Raw genomic sequence first — 18,474 nt, forward strand, 5'->3', positions numbered from 1 at the left:
GAAGACCATGCCTGGGCTTAGAAATCAAGCCCCACATTCCAGGAGCTCAAACTTTAGACCAAGATTAAGCATTTGCTGTTTCCCAGACCGGGTGTGTTGCATCTGTAAGCACCCAGGGTGGGTCTGTCAGAGTTCTCTGCTGTCCAGCAGGTTCTCTTGAGCCAATCGCACAAAGTAGGAGGATGACCTGAATCCTGGATCCAGCTCTGGGCTCTAGAAGGCGCTTGAAAGTTATTTCCTAATTGACAACTGGTGGCAACAAAGAGATGCAGGGGGGAGGGAAAGCACTGGGGCAGGGCAAGAGTGATTCAAGAGTTGTTTTGGCCACTACAGGACTGGGAGGCTGGGTGACTTTTGAAGAGCCCACTTCTCAACAACCCTTGTCCCAGGACCCTGCTCCCAACTGATTGCCAGCAGCACTTCTCATAGGAGAATCCAGCCTCTCATTTCCACTTCCCTCCTGGGCTCCCAGGGAACTTGATTAGAGAAGGGCTGGGGACACAGGAAGAAGGGCCTACCTGCCCACCTGCTTTGTGGGACCAGGGCCTGAAGGTGGTGGGTGGGGGGACTAGATAGCTGAGAGCTCCACCAGGTCCTGGCTGCCTCAGGGAGATGGGAAGGGGATCATCAGGCCAGCAGCTCAGGACTTGCCTGGGACAGATCTAGTCAAGGGAGGGGGGCTCAGGCCCCACTGAGCTCAGGGCTATTCTCGGAGCCTGAGTCAGCGGCAAATCGAGGCAAAGGATTCTTGCCCTGCCTGTCCAGGCAACAGTTAGAAATCAAATAGGAACACTATGCCCCAGGCTATCCTCCTCCCAGAATCCAGAGTAAACCTATGAAGGAGGCTTCCTCAGGGACAGACCTTAGCCCTTCCTGGTCCATCCAGGGAACCAGGGACTGCCAGAAGGCGATTGCACAAGGCCCACATCAAAGCGCTTCCCTCCTGAGCCACCAGAGTTCCCAAGCTGGGACCTCTACCAGGGCAAAAGCATGTGTTCCCACACCCTACTCTTGGGACAGACTAGTCAGGAGCATACCCCATGTGGCTAAGTGGAAACATCTGGCTTCAACTCCTGCAGGCATCAAAGGCTTCCGGCTTCTGTGCTGTGGCCCCCACGCTTGCCCCTGGCTGAGGATACATCAGCATGTGGGAAGATGGAAGGATCTGGGGGATACACAACTGGAGGGAAGTCCCTGCTCCCCCATCCACTGCCCAGTGGACTCCATGGCAATGTGAAGAGAAGAACAACGCAGTTCTCAACACAGGCTTTTATTGGAGGTAAGGTAATCCGCACACAGGTCTGAAGAGCTGAGGTGGTATGTTAGGGGGCGGGAGGTAGACCATGAACCCCGGCCCCGCCCTCTTGCCTGCACAGCCTTCCAGCCTAGAAACGCAGCCAGAACATGCCACTACGGATCCGGTTGTAGTCTGGGAGCTGCTCAATGGGGCCTGTGGGGATAGGGTGGGGCGTCAGGGTGGGGTGCCTGGCCTGCACAGGGACACCTGGCCCTGTGCCGCACCCGATCCAGGGCTGCCCGGAGCAGCACAAGACAGGCTCTGAGTGGAAAAAAGGAAAAGCACATTCCCCCAGGGGTGCTGAGCCTGTCCCTTCATGCTCCCTGGCTCTTGGAGCCCCACCCCATACATGGAGGTGTCCGTTACCTGGCGGGTGTGGGGTATTGATGGAGGCACCTTGGCAGGGAGTCAGGGAGCTGCTGGGACAGGTTTTCTGAGCAAGAACTCCCTGGCAGCCAGGCTATTGGGCAGAGCCTCTCAGGGGCCTCAGTTTGCTGCTGCCAGGATAGGCTAGGGGGTGGGGGAGCAGAGGCAGAAGGGGAGCCTAAGAGGAGACCTGAGAAGGATAAAGAACAGGCCCTCTAGGCCACTCACCAAATCCAGCCACTGCTGGACACTGATCATAGAAGTACTTGGAGCAGACCTCACGTACCACACTGGCATCCACTTCCTGCAGGGTGAGACAGAGCACGCCAACTGACAGGCAGGCTCCTGGGACCACCTCAGCCAGTCAACACTACCCAGCCGACCAAGATCTTCCATATGAACCATGGCACTGCCCCCTTACCCAAAGGGGAAAGGCGGCAGGGCCCTCCTCCTGTAGACCACCACAGGCCCCACCCATCTCCTCAGCCATCAGTGCCTCTGCCCTGCCCTCCACTTATGCCACCCCTGCTGGTGACGCTGCCTAGGACATCAGGGAAGCCTACGGGAGCAATCTGCACCATCAGGCCTCAACTCCCCGCCCTTTGGGGAGCCTGCCAGGTCTAGACTCCAGAACATCTCCCAGGGGCCCTCGTTACCGCAATCCGGCTTTCCCACTCGGCCAGGGGAATGCGGCGGCCATAGGTCAGGAGACTACGTCCGATGTCCTCACACACAGGAGTGGTGCCTGCAAGGTCAGGGGAGGCTTCCAGGTCCACCCGGTCCAGTCCCGGACCACAGGCACACAGTGAAGCTCTGGCTCCAGGCTGACACTGGGACTGTGCTCAGACTCCAGATCCCAACCCTCACTTCTACAGCCATCTGCTACCGTAGCGATGGGCTGTTGACGACCTGGCCCACCCACACCTGTACCCGACATGCCAAGCCCCTGGGGGTGGGAGTGGGGTATGGCATGGCCTTCAAAGTTTGCCTTTCCCATGTTAGTTGGGAATGGTGGCTACACTGGGGCTGTCCCTGCTAGGATGCGCTCCACCCCCTCCCCACAGGGCTGCTGCACTCACCATCCAGATGAGACACCAGGGCATTTCGGAGGATGTTTTTGCCCCGGAGCACCTCACTCTCTGTGGCACTGGTGCACAGGCGCATCCTAAAAGGGCAGGGGATGGGATGGTCATCCCAAGAGACCGTGCTGTCTCCTAGCCCCTCACTGTCCTCAAAGGCCTCTCCTGCACCCAGCAGTACTAGGCTGACACTCACCACTGGCCTTGCAGGAAGAACATCATGTCATCGATTTTCATGCGATCGCAGACAAAGTGTGCACCCAGCAACCCAGTGTCTGCGTAGCAGATATTGAAGGTCTGGAAACTCTGGCACAGCTTGTTGGCCACGGCGACTGCAGCCAGTGGGCTGGACAGGTGCTACCGGGGCAAGGACCATCAGCACCCACCCTCCTGCCTGTGGTCCACACCCTGAACCCCAGTACAGGAGCCCACGGCCTGACACCCTCTGTTCCTTGAGGACAAAGTCCCGTGCCCGCCCTGGCACTCACCGTGCCACCACCATAAGTGCAGTCATAGTGGCCAATGATGGCATTGGCTACTTGGAGGGCCACGTTGTCCGGGTTGGCCCAGCCAGGCCCCTCTACCGCAATAGCCACATGGGCCAATGGCAGAGCATCGTCGCGGTGGCGGATCTGAAACAGTACATGGCGAGACTGAGGGACGGCCACAACGTCCGGGCGACGAGAAAAGGTACAGGGTGTGGGTGAAGCATGCCCATGCGCGCGTGAACGTGTGTGCTTGTGAGGCAGCAGCCACAGGACCCGTTCACAACTCCTGAGGCACCTTTGGAGTCATGAAGATAACCTTGTACGCAAGCATCCTTCCAGAGGCCCCAGCTGAGAACACTACCCCTGCCCACAAGGCCACCCACCTCGCTGCCAGTGAAGCGGCATGGAGCGAGAGTGGGCACAGCGTCCTCTGTGTATGTCTCAGAGACGCCGCTGAAGTGCTTCTGGGCGAGATCTACCAGCTGCCGGTGTTCCACCCCTGCCGAGACAGAGAGCATGGTTACCAGTCAGGGGACTCACGCACAGGGGGAGGACCCCACGTCCCATCTTGCTGGGAGACGGCAGAAGGAAAACAGGACATCAGGACAGGGTGAGGGAAGAGAATCCGCCACAGACAGACTCCGCCTCACAGGCAGGGCAAGCACCTCAGGGTCGAACAGCATCCGTCACCTCAACCACAGGGAAGCAGCTGCATGCTGCGCCTGAAGGTGGGTCCTCATGTGATGCGTTCTCACCCACATCAAGGACGAGATGGGGGCTCCCTGGGCACAAGACCACCTGTCCTGCTTTGCCCCTCTGGCCCTTCCTCAAGCCGATGGGGGCTGCTGCCCTGTGGGCGGTGGCAAATGAGAGGACACAAAGAGGTGCTACTGCAGGGCCGTGACCACCTCCGGGTACGTTTATAAACAACATTGTAATTTCAGGCCCTCAGGACCCCTGCAGACTTCACATCCTCGCCTTGACAAGAGGAGGCCTCTGCTGCTCTAGCATCTCGACCTGTAGGTGCCCGGACCCCACTGGACTCAACACAATCTCACATGTCACTAGCTTACACTGCTCTTGGTTCCCAGGTTCCCAGGCCCTGAAGCCCCCAATCATGCTCTTTTCATCAGTCCTTTTCACCCATCCAGCTGCCAAGACCACAAGCTAGAGAAACATCCTTAATCTCACCCTCCCCACCACGGCCAGACCTCCTGCAGATTTCCATTGATAGAACTATCCTGAGTCCATCCACTTCCCTCCCTTGCTCCTGCTGCCTCCCACCAGAAACATGCCACAGCCCCTCCTTGGCTGGCCTGCCTCTGCTTTGGCCCCCCATGTGGCAGCCAAGTGTCAGGCCATGACACCGCCCTGCCCCTCTGCTCGGGCTCCCTACTCCTCACCTGAATGACCCCCCCATTCCTTAGACCTCAGTTCCAACAATAATGTGTTCCAAGAGCACCCCCTAACCTCCAACTCTGGGTCCTCCATTTCAGTCCCCCTGCCACTGGGTGCCTCCCCTTGAAGGCACTTCCCGGTTTGTCATTGAATGTGTGTTGTCACACCCCAGTGTCTGGCCTGCCCACTAGCAAAGCTATAAGGAACAAACCTGGAGCTAGTATCTCCCACCAGCCTGCAAACTGGATCTCCTAACACAGGTGGGGCTGAGAAAGGCCTGTACTAATGAGGGGGAGCAGCATCCCTATGTGGCAGGTCCCAGTGGTGGTGGTAGGGCAGAATGCCATCCCACCTCAGAGAGCATGGGAGAGAGATCACTCTCCACAAGAACAAGACAGGAACAGGGTGCCCAGGAGTGGAAGATCCCTTGTGGTCAGAACCAAGAGACCTGGGCTCCAGTAAGCAAGGCTGGTGCCCACGCACCCATTACCACAGGGCTTCAGTGAGCCCATCACTCACCTCCGGCTGCTGCGAGCACCATGCGAGGGGCCTTGTAATGCCTGCTGACATACTCGGTCAGGTCTGCACGAGATAGCTTCCTGCAAGACATATGGCCAATAGCTTAATGCCTCTCCCAAACCACAGCAGTCTGGGTCTCACAAAACAGTGCTGAGGAGATAGACAAGGGAAGACATGGCTTCTCCGGGGAGCAAGCCCTAGCACAGCCCTCAATCCCCTTTCTCATCTCTGTCGACCAGTCCTCTGGGGCCCCGCTTCACGTCTGCCTTTAGGTCAGGCTCAGTCCTTCCTCTCTGAGGAGGGGGTGAGCTGATGCTGTGAGGTTCTCAAGGGGCGGTATCAGTGCTTATCCCACCCGGGAACAAGGAGCCATACAGATTCCCAACGCTCCCTCCCTCAGGATTTCAGGACACGCACAGAATCATACCCTACAAAGAAGCCCGCAATGTGAGTGAAGACCGTAAAGGTATTTAAAAAGCCCTGCAAGGACCACAGGGCACAGAGAAAACATTTCCAGTTGTGCAAATTAAGAACGTATAATAACAAAGGGCAACTAAAACCAAACTCGCGTGGGCGGGGCTTGAACACATTCCAGCACAGGCCCAGCCAACCCTCACCTGACATTCCCACTGGGCCCCTCCACAGCCTGGGCTAGAGGTGTGCCCTGGAATGCTGTGGCGTGCAGGTAGTCAAAGACCACGTCCCGCATACATGCATCATTCTCCTGCAGCTCCTGTAGGATCACATCACGCTCCTTCTCAATCTGGGAGTCTTCTAGGGCACAGTTCTGCACAATGTCGGCCAGGAGCTCCACAGCTGGACGTGAGAAGGGCAGGTTTGGGAACCAAAGGGCAGGTGGGGCCACTGCAGGCCAGTAACAGCACAAAACTCCCAGGCCTGGCATGCCTGCATGCCCTGTGGCAAGGATCTGCTGTCATGGTAACCCCACTCTTCAGCCAGGCCAAGTTCCTGGGGGCCTGTCCTCTGTACCCCTGAAGTCCTATCCCCGTCCCTGCCCCATCCTCCAGATGTTACCTTTTGGCAGGTCCTTGGATAGCGCCTTGATGTAGTATGCTGTGTGCTCCCGGGTGCTGTAGGCATTGAGATGGGCCCCCATGCTCTCCACCTCCTTCTCCAAGGCATTGCCAGGCCGATTTTTTGTTCCCTGGAAGCAGATATCAAGACGACCATCAGGAGCCACGTGGGAACTGAGGACCCCTATCTTCAAAGGCTAAAGTCCCAGCAGGACCAGTGGTCTACAGGCACCTTCCTCATCAAAGACTATGGAGATGTACAGTCTACAGTCTGTCCTCACCAAGTGCCGAGCAGGCCACAGTATCATGGGCTAACAGAATGGAGACAGCCAGGGGCCAGGAGAGAAGGGCACGGTCAGTGCAAGTGCTGCCTGAAATCCAGAGCCCCATAGCAGCCTGATCTTACCAATCACCTTACTGACAGTCATAGCCAGATTATGTCACATCAATGTTTAGATGACACTGCCATTACCCACTCTACCCCCATGCCATTCATATGACTGTGTATGTGCTAGTGGACACCTCTGTGGGACTCGACCCCAGTCCCCTATGTATGTGTGGGTGTTGCTGTCCACGGGCACACACACACGCATGTTGAGATCTACATACACATCTGTGATGCTGCTGCTAGCTAAGCTACCTACCCGGTCCTGCTCCACACCCCTACTGATCCATATCTCCTTCTCCATTTTTTCATTCATTCAAAAAACTCAGACTCCATACCAACATGGGCTGGCTTAGGGGCTGAGGGTGGTGACTGTCCCCACCTTCAAGAGAGCTCAGTATTTACTTCTACAAACAAGAGATGTCTGGATATTCTGCCAGAGCAGAACATTTCACAAGAACACATACTTGCCTGTGTCTGTGAATTTGTTAAAACGCACGTTATCTATCTACGTGTTCGATTCCACACCAGCGTGTGCACATAACAAGGCCTGGCCTCTCTGTGAGGAGTGGGGTTCCTGCAGCTCCCTGGGTTTTTTTCTGGCTCTAGGAGCCTTGTGCAGGGGCTGACCAGGTAAGTGCTCACTCAGGAGAGGCCAAGCCCTCATGGTTCCTTCCAGAAAGGCCAGCCAGAGATCGCCCCCCTAGCTGAAGCCCATAATTGAAGAGGTTGGCTTTGCTGACCTGCATCCTCAGGAGGGACAATAGGCAGCTGTAAGCCCAGGGGTGATGCAGGACTTCAGGAGCCTCACCTTGAAAGCCAGATGCTCCAGAAAGTAACCTGCCCCGTTGTTCTTCTCAGTCTCGTAACGGCTGCCAACATCAATCCATACCCCGACCTGGACGAGAAGCCACCAACAAAGGTAACACACAAACCACCCCAGACTCCACTCACACCCTACTCTGGGTGACTCAGCAGAAGTCCCAGGATGGGGCTCATGGTCCCAGAGTGGGAGAGAGCTGTCTCAGTAGGCCCCCTGTGCTTGGAGATACAGCTATGCCCTGGGCACAGGCACTGGCTGAAAAAGGACCTACTCCAAGGAAGTTTCTACCTGTGCACATTCACTCGGCTCCATTACCAATATGAACTTTTTATATTCTGTCTTGCCTTTCAGTTGATTTTTTAATTTTTTCTAGGCAAGCAACACATCATTTGCAAACAACAATTTATTTTCTCTTTTCTAAAAATTATACCCTACCTTTGTTCTGGTGATTCTGTCATTTCCCCATTAAGGAAGGAGGCTGTTGGTTTAGACGATGAATGTTTTATCCTATTAAGCAAGTAGACTTCGCTCACAGTTATTAAAAAAAGTTTTAATCAGACCTGGATACCTAACATTGCACCGTGTCTCCTTGGCACCCAATGAGAGAATCCCATAATTAAGAAAAAAAATTTTTTTGTTAATGTTTATTTATTTTTGAGAGAAAGAGAGACAGGGTGTGAGCGGGGGAAGAGCTGAGAGAGGGAGACGCAGAATCCAAAGCAGGCTCCAGGCTCTGCGCTGTCAGCACAGAGTCTGACACAGGGCTCAAATTCGCGAACCTCAAGATCATCACCGAGCAGAAGTTGGACGCTTAACCGACAGAGCCACCCAGGGGCCCCTCGCATGATTTTCTTAATAGTCTCCTGGTGTGCTATGAAACACACGCCACACCATGCACCTCACATAGGTCACATAGTTCTAGTCTTTTAATTTTCCTTCACAGTTGATTTAAAAATTTCACACTTACTTTCCTAAAAGATGCTGATACACATATGTTGTAAATTCTTACACTGACATCTATTTCATAACTAACATCTTAGGAAGTAGAGTTCGCCTAACAACCTGTATCTTTAGATTATAACTGACAGCGATCTTTCTCTGACATTTGGAGCACAGTGGTGCCCCTTACAATCTAGAGCATCTCAGAGTCCATGAAATACAGCATTCTCTCCCAAACTTTTTTTTTTTAAGTTTATTTACTTATTTTGAGAGAGGGAGAGAGTGTGAACAGAGGAGGGACAGAGAGAGAGAATCCCAAACAGATTCTGCGTGGTCAGTGCAGGGCCCAATGGCAGGACTTGAATGCACAAACCTTGAGATCCTGACCTGAGCCAAAAACCAAGAGTCAGACGCTTAACCAACTGAGCCATCCAGGTGCCCCATCTCCCAAACTGTCTTAACAGATCAGTTCATAGAAGTGTCATATAAGGAAGCTGCCCATGATCTTTTACTGTATTTAGTAACAACTTATAACAAAAGACATTATCTGTTCCTGAAAAACTAAAATAATTTACCAATAAAACCACTTAACCCTGGAGTGTGGGGTCCAGAGAAGAGGATTACATCTTGAGAATCTTCTCACCTATTCATATACTGTATCTAGCCAAGATTTCTCTCCTTAAGTCAATTTTGCAAATTTGTATTTTTTGGAAAGTCATCCATTTCTTTGGAATCTTCAAATGCATTCCTTTCGCAAGTGCGTGAGTGGTCTAGCCAGGAGATCATGACTTTGGGCCATGAGTTTAGCAGTCACCTTAGGTCTCTGAAACCCATTTTCCTCACTGTAAAATGAAAACAGGATCACTTCTCTCGTATGCGCTGCTTAAGGAAAGGAAAACGCTGGAAAGGAACTTGGCCTCCTGCTTGGCAGGCATCATATGCTAAATGAGTGTTATTGTAAGGAATGGCCCAAGAAGTCAAGCCTAGCTGGGGTCGGGATTAAGGTAGCAGAATCAATCCAGCGGCGGAGAGAAGTCTGACCCAAACCACAGAGGACTCGAGCCCAAGGTCACACCCTGTCGTGAGAAAAGACGCCAGGAGCAGTATGGAGGCGACCTCCCAAGAGGGGGCCCCGCTCACCGTGCAGGTAGGCTGGGAGGACTGCTCGGAGGCCACTCTCAGTCCGTTGTCCAGCAAGCTGACCTGTGTCTCTGGCACGCTCTGGAGAGCTTGAGCGAAGGTGGCGGTGGTCCTCAAGGCAGGCGACCTCAGCAGGGTCGGCTGCTGGAAAGGGACAACCGAGACTTAGGGCTGGGTTGCGGGATCGCTCCTCGGCTCCCAGGCCAGCAGTGGGTACCCCGTCCCCAGACCTCCGGTCAGCCGCGAGACTCCTATTCCCGCTCAGCGCCGTGACCTTCCCATGGCCCTGACCCCGGAACCTCCCCAATCTCGACCCGTCGCCGCTAACAGTCCACTCCCCGTTCGGGTTCCGAAGCCCCGCGCTCCGCGGCCTTGCGCTCTCGCTGTCGCCTCACCGAGCGGTGGGTGCGAAGCAGCACTCGAGTCCCGGCGCTAGCCGCCCGGCAAACTGCGGAAGCCGCCATCTTCGAGCTCCAGTCAGCGCCAGGTCGCGCCACGCTTGCGTAGAATGGACGCAGCGGCGTCCGAGGCGCAGGCGCACTACCGCAAATATGGCGCTCGGCCGCCTCCTAGCGGAGACCTTGGATATTCACATGCGGCTAGTCGGTGGCTCTGTCCCGGTGTCCACCGGTACCTGCGCACATCAACCCACCTGGCCTGCGCGGGTCCGTTCGCAGTCCAGTTCCTCTTCCCCTTTCACCCGTGGGAGGCAGAATGCGCGATATTTCTCACGAACCGCGGGCGTCCCGAATCCACTGTGTACTCGGGAGTTCCAGCGCTGTGTAGGGCTGCAGCCGCCGCGTGTCTGAGAATGGGAGCCCCCGCCCCGGGGTAAAGCACCAGCGAGGGCTCCTGGGACTATGAGGTAGCTTCTGATTGCGGTTTTCTCTTTAAAGGGTGAAGCAGATTCAGATGCCTGACATCGAAGGAAGTTATCAAGATGTTGCTAAGGGGCGCATGGGTGGTGGCTCAGTCGGTTCGCCGTCCGACTTTGGGTCAGGTCATGACCTCCTGGTTCACGAATTCGAGTCCCGTGTCGGGCTCTATGCTGACAGCTCAGAGCCTGGAGCGTGAATTCTGTGTCTCCCCCTTCCTCTGCCCCTCCCCGGCTCTCTCTCTCTCTCTCTCTCTCTCTCTCTCTCCCAAAAATAAATAAAAAACATTTAAAAAATCCCTTCTCTCTAAAAAACAAAACAAAAACCCAATATATTGCTAAGAAAAAGGAACAGTATAGAGACCAATTTGTGAAATAGGATTCCTTGTTTGAAAAAACACACACAAGAAGCGATGTGCCTTTTCTAGTAGACCTCATAGAAAAAATTCTGGAGGAACTCCCTCGAAACTTTCAGCCGAATGACTTCTGGAAAATGGATTGAGGGGAAGGAGAATACACTTATGTTATTTTAATGCAGAATTTTTAGTTTCTACAAAAAAAGTTACTTTTGAAAGAGCATAATTCTGAACTCTACATGATTGATACGTGCTTTATTGTTTTGTCTTTGCGATCTTTCAAAAAATGTCAAATGTAAATTATAACTTTTACCAAAAGTAGACAAAAGATGCTTCAGTGTGTGAAGCACTGATTTAGACGTGAAAAATAAAATGAAATAGAATCTTCTAATTAGTCCATCTTTCCACTTTTTTAAAACTTAAGTTTTATATTTACAGAAAAGTTGAGCAGATAGTTGAGAATTCCCATATATATCCCCCTTATACACATGTGCACAGTTTCCTATATTATTAACATCTGACATTATTTTATTTTTATTTTTTTTATTAAAAATTTCTTTTCAACGTTTATTTATTTTTGGGACAGAGAGAGACAGAGCATGAACGGGGGAGGGGCAGAGAGAGAGGGAGACACAGAATCGGAAACAGGCTCCAGGCTCCGAGCCATCAGCCCAGAGCCCGACGCGGGGCTCGAACTCCCGGACCGCGAGATCGTGACCTGGCTGAAGTCGGACGCTTAACCGACTGCGCCACCCAGGCGCCCCAACATCTGACATTATTAAGGTACATTGATTGTGATTAATGAACCAACATCAGTACACTATTACTAACCAAAGTCTATAGTTTATTCAAATTACCTTAGTTTCTATCTCCCACCCCCGCCTCATTCTAGGATTCCATCCAGGATACCACATTACATTTAGTTACCACATCACATTTAGTTACCACATCTCCTTAGGCTTCTCTTGCCTATGACAACCTCCTCCAGTGACCACCACATCCTATACCTTTCTGGCAGAGCTCCCCCAAAGAGTTCCCTGCATGCAATTCTTCTCCTCCCATTCTCTCCCAAATCCACTCCAGTCCAATGCCCACATCACTCCTCAAAAACCACATCTGTCATGGCAACCAGGGAGCCCTAGTGGCCTCCTTCGATGTAATTGGACACTTTTTCCTCATGAGACCCTCATCCTTTCTCCACCTTCAGGTTCCCGTACTCCGCTGTTCTTGTCCTACCTCCCTGGACACTCCTCCCTGGACAATCCAAGAACCTTGGCTGGTTCTTCCTCACCTCCCAATCTAACAGAGTGAGAGCCCAGGGCTCAGTTCTGGCTACCTCTTCCCTTCCTGATCAAGACTGCTTTCTGGTCATCTCACCCAGCCTCATGGCTTCAGTTCTGTCTGTACATACAATGGCTCCTATATTCCCATAATTCACTATCTCCCCTGGAGAATTAAACATGGCTAACACTGAGCTCTTCACTCTCCCTCCCAAACCTATTCCTCCTATAATTGCTTTCATCTCTGTAAATGACACCTCCGTTAACCCAGTTGCTCAGGTTAAAAATCTTGGAGCCACTGGGGTGCCTGGGTGACTCCGTTGGTTGAGCATCTATCTGATTTGGGCTCAGGTCATGATCCAAGGGTCATGGGATCAAGCCCTATATTGGGCTCCATGCTCAGCATGGAGCCTGCTTAAGATTCTCTCTCTCCCAGGGGCGCCTGGGTGGCTCAGTTGGTTAAGCATCTGACTTCGGCTCAGGTCATGATCTCGTGGTTTGTGGGTTCAAGCCCCGCATCAGGCTCTGTGCTGACAGCTCAGAGCCTGGAGCTTGTTTCAGATTCTGTGTCTCCCTCTCTCTCTCTGACCCTCCCCCGTTCATGCTCTGTCTCTCTCTGTCTCAAAAATAAATAAACGTTTAAAAATAAATAAATACATAAATAAATAAATAAATAAATAAATAAAGATTCTCTCTCTCCCAGAGTACCTGGGTGGCTCAGTAGGTTAAGCGTCCAACTTTGGCTCAGGTCATGATCTCACGGTTCACGGATTTGAGCCCCAAGTCAGGCTCTGTGCTGCCAGCTCAGAGCCTGGAGCCTGCTTCAGATTCTGTGTTTCCCTCTCTCTTTGCCCCTCCCCTACTTGCACTCTGCCTCTGTCTCTCAAAAATAAATAAATGTTAAAAAAAAAAAAAAAGATGCTCTTTCTCCTGCCCCTCTTCCCTGCTGTCTCTCTCTTAAAACAACAACAACAACAACAACAACCAGGAGCCACTGCACTGATAGCACAGAGCCTGCTTGAGATTCTCTCTCCTTTGTTTTCTATCAAAATAAGTAAATAAACTTTTAAAAAAAATCTAGGAGCCATCTTGATTCCTCTCTCAAATTTCCCACTTAATCCTTTAGTAAATTCTGTTCCAAATAATTTCTATATCCAGCCTTCTACATCCCCGTCTCCCATCCCCACTGCTACCCTAGCGTGAGAAGGGAAAGGCAATGATACAACCAGGAAGTGTGATGTAGGAGTCTGGGGAAGGATGTGTTTCAAGATGTTGGTCAAAAAGGAAATGTTTACTGAAAAGTCAAGTACAAGCAGCAGCCATTGCAATAACTTGGCAAGAGTCTTTGATGATTCACTGTTCTTTGGAATTTACTCGGTATATGGAATGAGGTGAAGTCAAAATATCCTTTTTCTCCCTGAATTGCAAACTGAACTTTCTAACAGCATTTCTATTATTACTAAGTGATCTCTATGCCCAACGTGGGGCTTGAACTCATGACCCTGAGATCAAGAGTCGCATGCTTTACCAACTGAGCCAACCAGGTGCCCCTCTAACAACATTTCTTGACCAGACCTTCTTTTTCTATCCATCTCTATCCATATCTCCTTTATTACCCACCCCAGAAATTCTCAAACACGTAACCAGGTCTGTGTGGGCTACCTGAGAAGGCTCTGGCACTCAACTTACTCTTCTCACTCAATATTTGTTTGATATACTCACCAGTTTATTCTGGATTTTTTCCTGTTTAAAAAATTTTTTTCATATTAAAAAAAATTTTTTTAGATTTACATTGTCCTAACATATACATAAAATTTCGTATCTTAACTACTAAGTATACAACTCAGTGGCATTAATTACATCCAAAATGTTGTGCAATCGTCACCACTATTTCCAGAACTTTTTCAGCATCCTAAACAGAAAATAACTGACCATTTCCTTCTTCTTCCAGCCCCTGATAATCTCGATTCTGCTTTTTTTCTGTATAAACTTGCCTATTTTAAGTATCTCACATTGGTGGGATCATACAACATATGTTGTTAAAAACAAGAGATCCCAAATAGTCATTTATGCTAAGCCCCATTCCACCAGACCAAACTTTTTGGATATGCCTTTCATCAGATATGAGGGGAAGGGGGTGGCCATTATTCAAAAATTTTTTTCTGCCCCTTTCTCTCTTTCTACTCTGCCTGAAACTTCCGCAATGCATATATTTTTCTGCTTGATAGTGTCCTACAGGTTCCTCAAGAGCTGCACATTTTTTCTTCATCCTTTTTCTTTCCGATTCTCAGACTGGATAATTTCAGTCATCTTACTTTTAAGCTCACTGACCCTTTCTTCTGTCTGCTCCAATCTGTTGCTGAACCCTTCTCGTGAGTTTTCCATTTCGGGTATTCTAGTCTTCAGCTCCAGAATTTTTAGATCCACTTACTATTTTGTGGGGTTTTTTCCTATTTAATTTTTTTAATGTTTATTTTTGAAGGAGAGAGAGAGAGAGAGAGAGAGAGCGAGCATGAGCAGGGGAGGGGCAGAGAGAGAGAGGGAGCCCCAGAATCCTAAGCAGCCTCCAGGCTCTGAGCTGTCAGCACAGAACCCGACATGGGGCTCAAACTCACGAGCCATGAGATCATGACCTGAGCTGAAGTTGGACACCCAACCAACTGAGCCACCCAGGTGCCCCTTAAAATTTTCGTTTTTACTGATATTCTAATTTTAGGCAGACATTATTTTTCTGGTTTTCTTTAGCTATTTGTCTATAGTGTCCTTTCACTAATAATTCCATTGCCTGGGCGTACTTAGGGATGTTTCCTGTCAGGTTCCTTTTTTTCTCTGCAAATGGGCCTCACTTTCCCATTTCTTAGCATATTTTGTAATGTTTGTTGAGAACTGGACGTTCTGAGTGTTACATATGATAATTCTGGAGATCGAATTCTCTCTTTAGGGATTGCTGATTTCAGCTTGTTGAGGAGTGGAGCCATCATGACCTTTCCATACTACTTTTACGAAGTGTATATTCCTTGTTGTGTGTAGTAATTGAAGTTTCGAATTTATTATTTCTGCAATCAGCCAGTGACCTGACAAAGATTTCCTTAAACGTCTTGCTCCCAAAGGAAAGGTGGGGATGGGGGTGGGGGGTGAGGTCTACTTAAATTCCCTGCAGCTGGGAAGCTGCTTCGGCCTGTGGGGGTTGAAACAGGGAAATTCATTGAATTGAATTCTTCATCAAGTTCTCCCTTGGATGCTGCAAGTGTTCAACTAGACTTCTGAGTTCCAAAAATAGCTGCTGCAGTTTCTGCTAGCTTGATAGTTATTTTGGTGGAGAAAAGGATTCCTGGAGAGTCCTACTCTGCCATCTTTTGTGATGTCACACCCTGTTCTAAATGATTTGTAAAAAGAATATTCCATCTAAAAGAAAAGCCTAATTTGATTAGAATTATATAGGGGTGCCTGGGTGGCTCAGTTGGTTGAGAATCCGACTTTGGCTCAGGTCATGATCTCGCATTTGTGGGTTCGAGCCCCGCATGGGGCTCTGTGTTGATAGCTCAGAGCCTGGAGCCCACTTTAGATTCTGTCTCCCTCTTTCTCTGCCACTCTCCTGCTCTCACTGTGTCTCTTTCTGTCTCTCAAAAAATAAAACATTAAAAAAATTTATTACAAAAAAAGAATTATATCAACTCCAATAATTTGGGGGAAAGTGTTTTTTTGGACACTTGGCTGAGAATTTCCAGTATCAGGTCCTGGTTCTGTTTTGACCATTTTTCTCTCAATCTTTCTCCCTCCTCTTGCATTTTACCATAAATAGCAAAAAGAGCAGAGGCTGAATTTTCTTTTTCTTTTTTTTTTTTTTTAATTTTTTTTTCAACATTTATTTATTTTTGGGACAGAGAGAGACAGAGCATGAACGGGGGAGGGGCAGAGAGAGAGGGAGACACAGAATGCGAAACAGGCTCCAGGCTCTGAGCCATCAGCCCAGAGCCCGACGCGGGGCTCGAACTCATGGACCGCGAGTTCGTGACCTGGCTGAAGTCAGACGCTTAACCGACTGCGCCACCCAGGCGCCCCGAGGCTGAATTTTCAACAGTTTCCTTGGAAATCTCCTCTACTTAATGTCCACTTTCATCATTCACAAGTTCTGCCTTTCACCAAACTGCTGGACACAACTGCACTAAGCTTTCCTCCTGGAAAGGAGAAAAGGGGGAAAGGAAACCTCCTGGTTTCCAATAACATGTTCCTCATTTCCTTCTGAACCCTCGCTGGCAGCATTCTCAAAGTCAAGATTTCTGCTAATGGTTTAAGGCTGTCTTGGCTTTTTCCATTATGCTCCTTGACATTCTTCCACCTTTTGTTCACTGCTCAATTCCAAAGCCATTTCCATGTTTCTGGACTTTGTTACAGTAGTACCTTGCTCTCGATATCAACATCTGTATTAGTTTTCTATTGCCAGCATGACAAATTACCTCAGACTCAATGGCTCAGAACACAAATTTATTATCTCACCATTCTATAGGCTCAAAGTCCAACATGTATCTCATTTGGCTGAATTAAGGCATCAGCAGGGCTATGTTCATTTCTGGAGGTTCTAGGAGAGAATTTGTGTCCTTGATCATTTGGGTTGTTGGTAGAATTTAGATCCTAGTGGTTGTAGGTCTGAGGTTCCTGTTTTCTTGCTGGCTGTCACCAGAGAGTTATCTCCAGCTTCCAGAGCTCGCCTGAATTCCTTGGATTTTTGGATGGTGGGAGATCCCTTCCCCCATCTTCAAAACCAGAAACAGAGGATCAAGTACCTCTCACAATTTAAATCTAACCAACTCTCCTGCCCTCTTCATCACTTTTAAGGGCTCATGTGATTCCATTGGGCCTAGCAAAATAATCCAAAAAGATCTTTAATTCCATCTGCCAAGTTCTTTTTGCCAGGTACTATAACATATCCAAAGATTCCATGGGCATCTTGAAGGGCCACTATTCTGCCCACCATATCCTCACCAGGAGGTACCAAACCCTGTCCCTCCCCAGCCTGCCCCTTCCTCCTCTCCAGGGCTCCTTCTTTCCACTGAAATTCTGACCATCTTATAGTTCCTGGACCAGGCCAAGGTCCACCCCCACACCCTCCATAAGGACCTGTCATTCTGACTGGAGCACTGTCCCCTACTTTAGTCACCTCACTTTTCAAGTGTCAGCATTCAGCCCACCTTTGCTCCATGCCCCCACCCGCCTGCCGCCAACTGCCCTGACTAGGCCAGCACATCTCTCTGCAGAGTCATGGCTTTTGTTGAGTTGGTTTCACCACCACCACCACCACCCTCCCATTTGAATAAGAGAGGAGCTGGTTCTGTTCTGTACATCAATGGATCCTGGTATCCACAATAGACTAGCAAATGGTAGGTGCTGACTGAACCTTGTAGAATGTAGAAGTGGGCCTAACAAGAGGCCGATGAATCTCAAGCTTCAATGCCCTTCTCTTCCAGACCTTGGGAGGAGCCCCAGGAGTGTGTCCACAGAGGCAAGTCTTTTTTAAACTCACGAAATGAAGATATTCTAACTGCATGTAGTTAGAACCTCTGTCCTTTTCTAGTCAATCCCTCCATCCTACCTCACCTCTTACGGGGATACTGGAGAAGTTATAACATGTGGGGGGTTCAGCCAAGAGGAAGGTGGGTTGGGGATTGTCCCAGGTTGGGTTCTCTAGGAAGCAGACTCCCCAGAGGGAGATTAGGACATTTACCAGGGAGTCGAGATCAGCATCTGAGGGAGAGAGGGAAAGGGTTGTGCCAAGGGCAAAAACTAGCTGTGACGAAGCCGCCTGCAGCTGAGACCCTTCTTGATGACTGGCAGCAGCGGGCTTCCCTGAAAGCGGACCACCTCCAAGTTTACCAAGGGGACACACTTGGCCGGGGTTTAGAGGGACCTAATGTGGTTGCTCCACTCGGGTGTGCATTCACCTTGTCATTTCTGTCCTGGTACATGAGGCCTCCAGGAACCTCCTGCCAGGTCAGACAGAGCTTCTGGTCAGGACAGAAATGCAGGATCCTATTGCATTTAGCACCTGCCCCAGAGTGCCCGGTGCTAGAAAAATTGTGAGCCATGGAGAGAAAACAAGTTTTGAAATGTATGTGGAGCCAGAGCCTACCTTTGGGAAATTCTTCCAAAATATAGAGCTTCTGTATGAAAGCAAGTTGATGGCAGTTTTCCAAATTTGAAAAACATCCAGACAATTTATGTGACATCATCAATAATAGTTTAGGAGAGGGATTTTCTAAACTATCAATAATTAAAACACAAATTTCAACAATCAACCATGTTAGAAGGAAGACTGAATTCATCTATTTTCTGTGTATAGAGGATATGTCCCCTCTGTACTACAAAATCTTCATCCTATATAGAGGTTATCAGAGTCAGCAGCCAGAAAGTATAGGAGTACAAGCATTAATGTGTTAGGAAGTCGCCACAAACACATTATTGGTCTAGATTTTGCATTGCAGCATCACTTTTTTTTTTT

General features: G+C 50.0%; 1 protein-coding gene across 2 annotated transcripts; it reads right to left on the reverse strand.

The window, feature by feature from the left end:
• Positions 1 to 1,254: 1,254 nt before the first annotated feature.
• UQCRC1 (ubiquinol-cytochrome c reductase core protein 1) lies at positions 1,255 to 9,994 on the reverse strand. Of its 2 annotated transcripts, none has more exons than XM_040445289.1 (13): positions 9,864 to 9,994; positions 9,469 to 9,612; positions 7,378 to 7,464; positions 6,183 to 6,312; positions 5,765 to 5,963; positions 5,148 to 5,227; positions 3,614 to 3,729; positions 3,231 to 3,374; positions 2,939 to 3,099; positions 2,743 to 2,828; positions 2,320 to 2,408; positions 1,892 to 1,967; positions 1,255 to 1,450 (listed from the first exon to the last, which is right to left on the reverse strand). In XM_040445289.1, exons 1-13 carry the CDS (start codon positions 9,930 to 9,932, stop codon positions 1,386 to 1,388), a joined length of 1,446 nt encoding a protein of 481 aa, XP_040301223.1. In that variant the 5' UTR covers positions 9,933 to 9,994; the 3' UTR covers positions 1,255 to 1,385. The 2 variants fall into 2 exon arrangements, with proteins under 2 accessions (XP_040301223.1, XP_040301224.1); XM_040445290.1 differs by having other exon boundaries at positions 9,469 to 9,609; positions 9,864 to 9,992.
• Positions 9,995 to 18,474: the final 8,480 nt, after the last annotated feature.

The sequence above is a fragment of the Herpailurus yagouaroundi genome, unplaced genomic scaffold, assembly GCF_014898765.1.
Source record: "Herpailurus yagouaroundi ecotype Mexico unplaced genomic scaffold, PumYag 193, whole genome shotgun sequence".
NCBI lineage: Eukaryota > Metazoa > Chordata > Mammalia > Carnivora > Felidae > Herpailurus > Herpailurus yagouaroundi.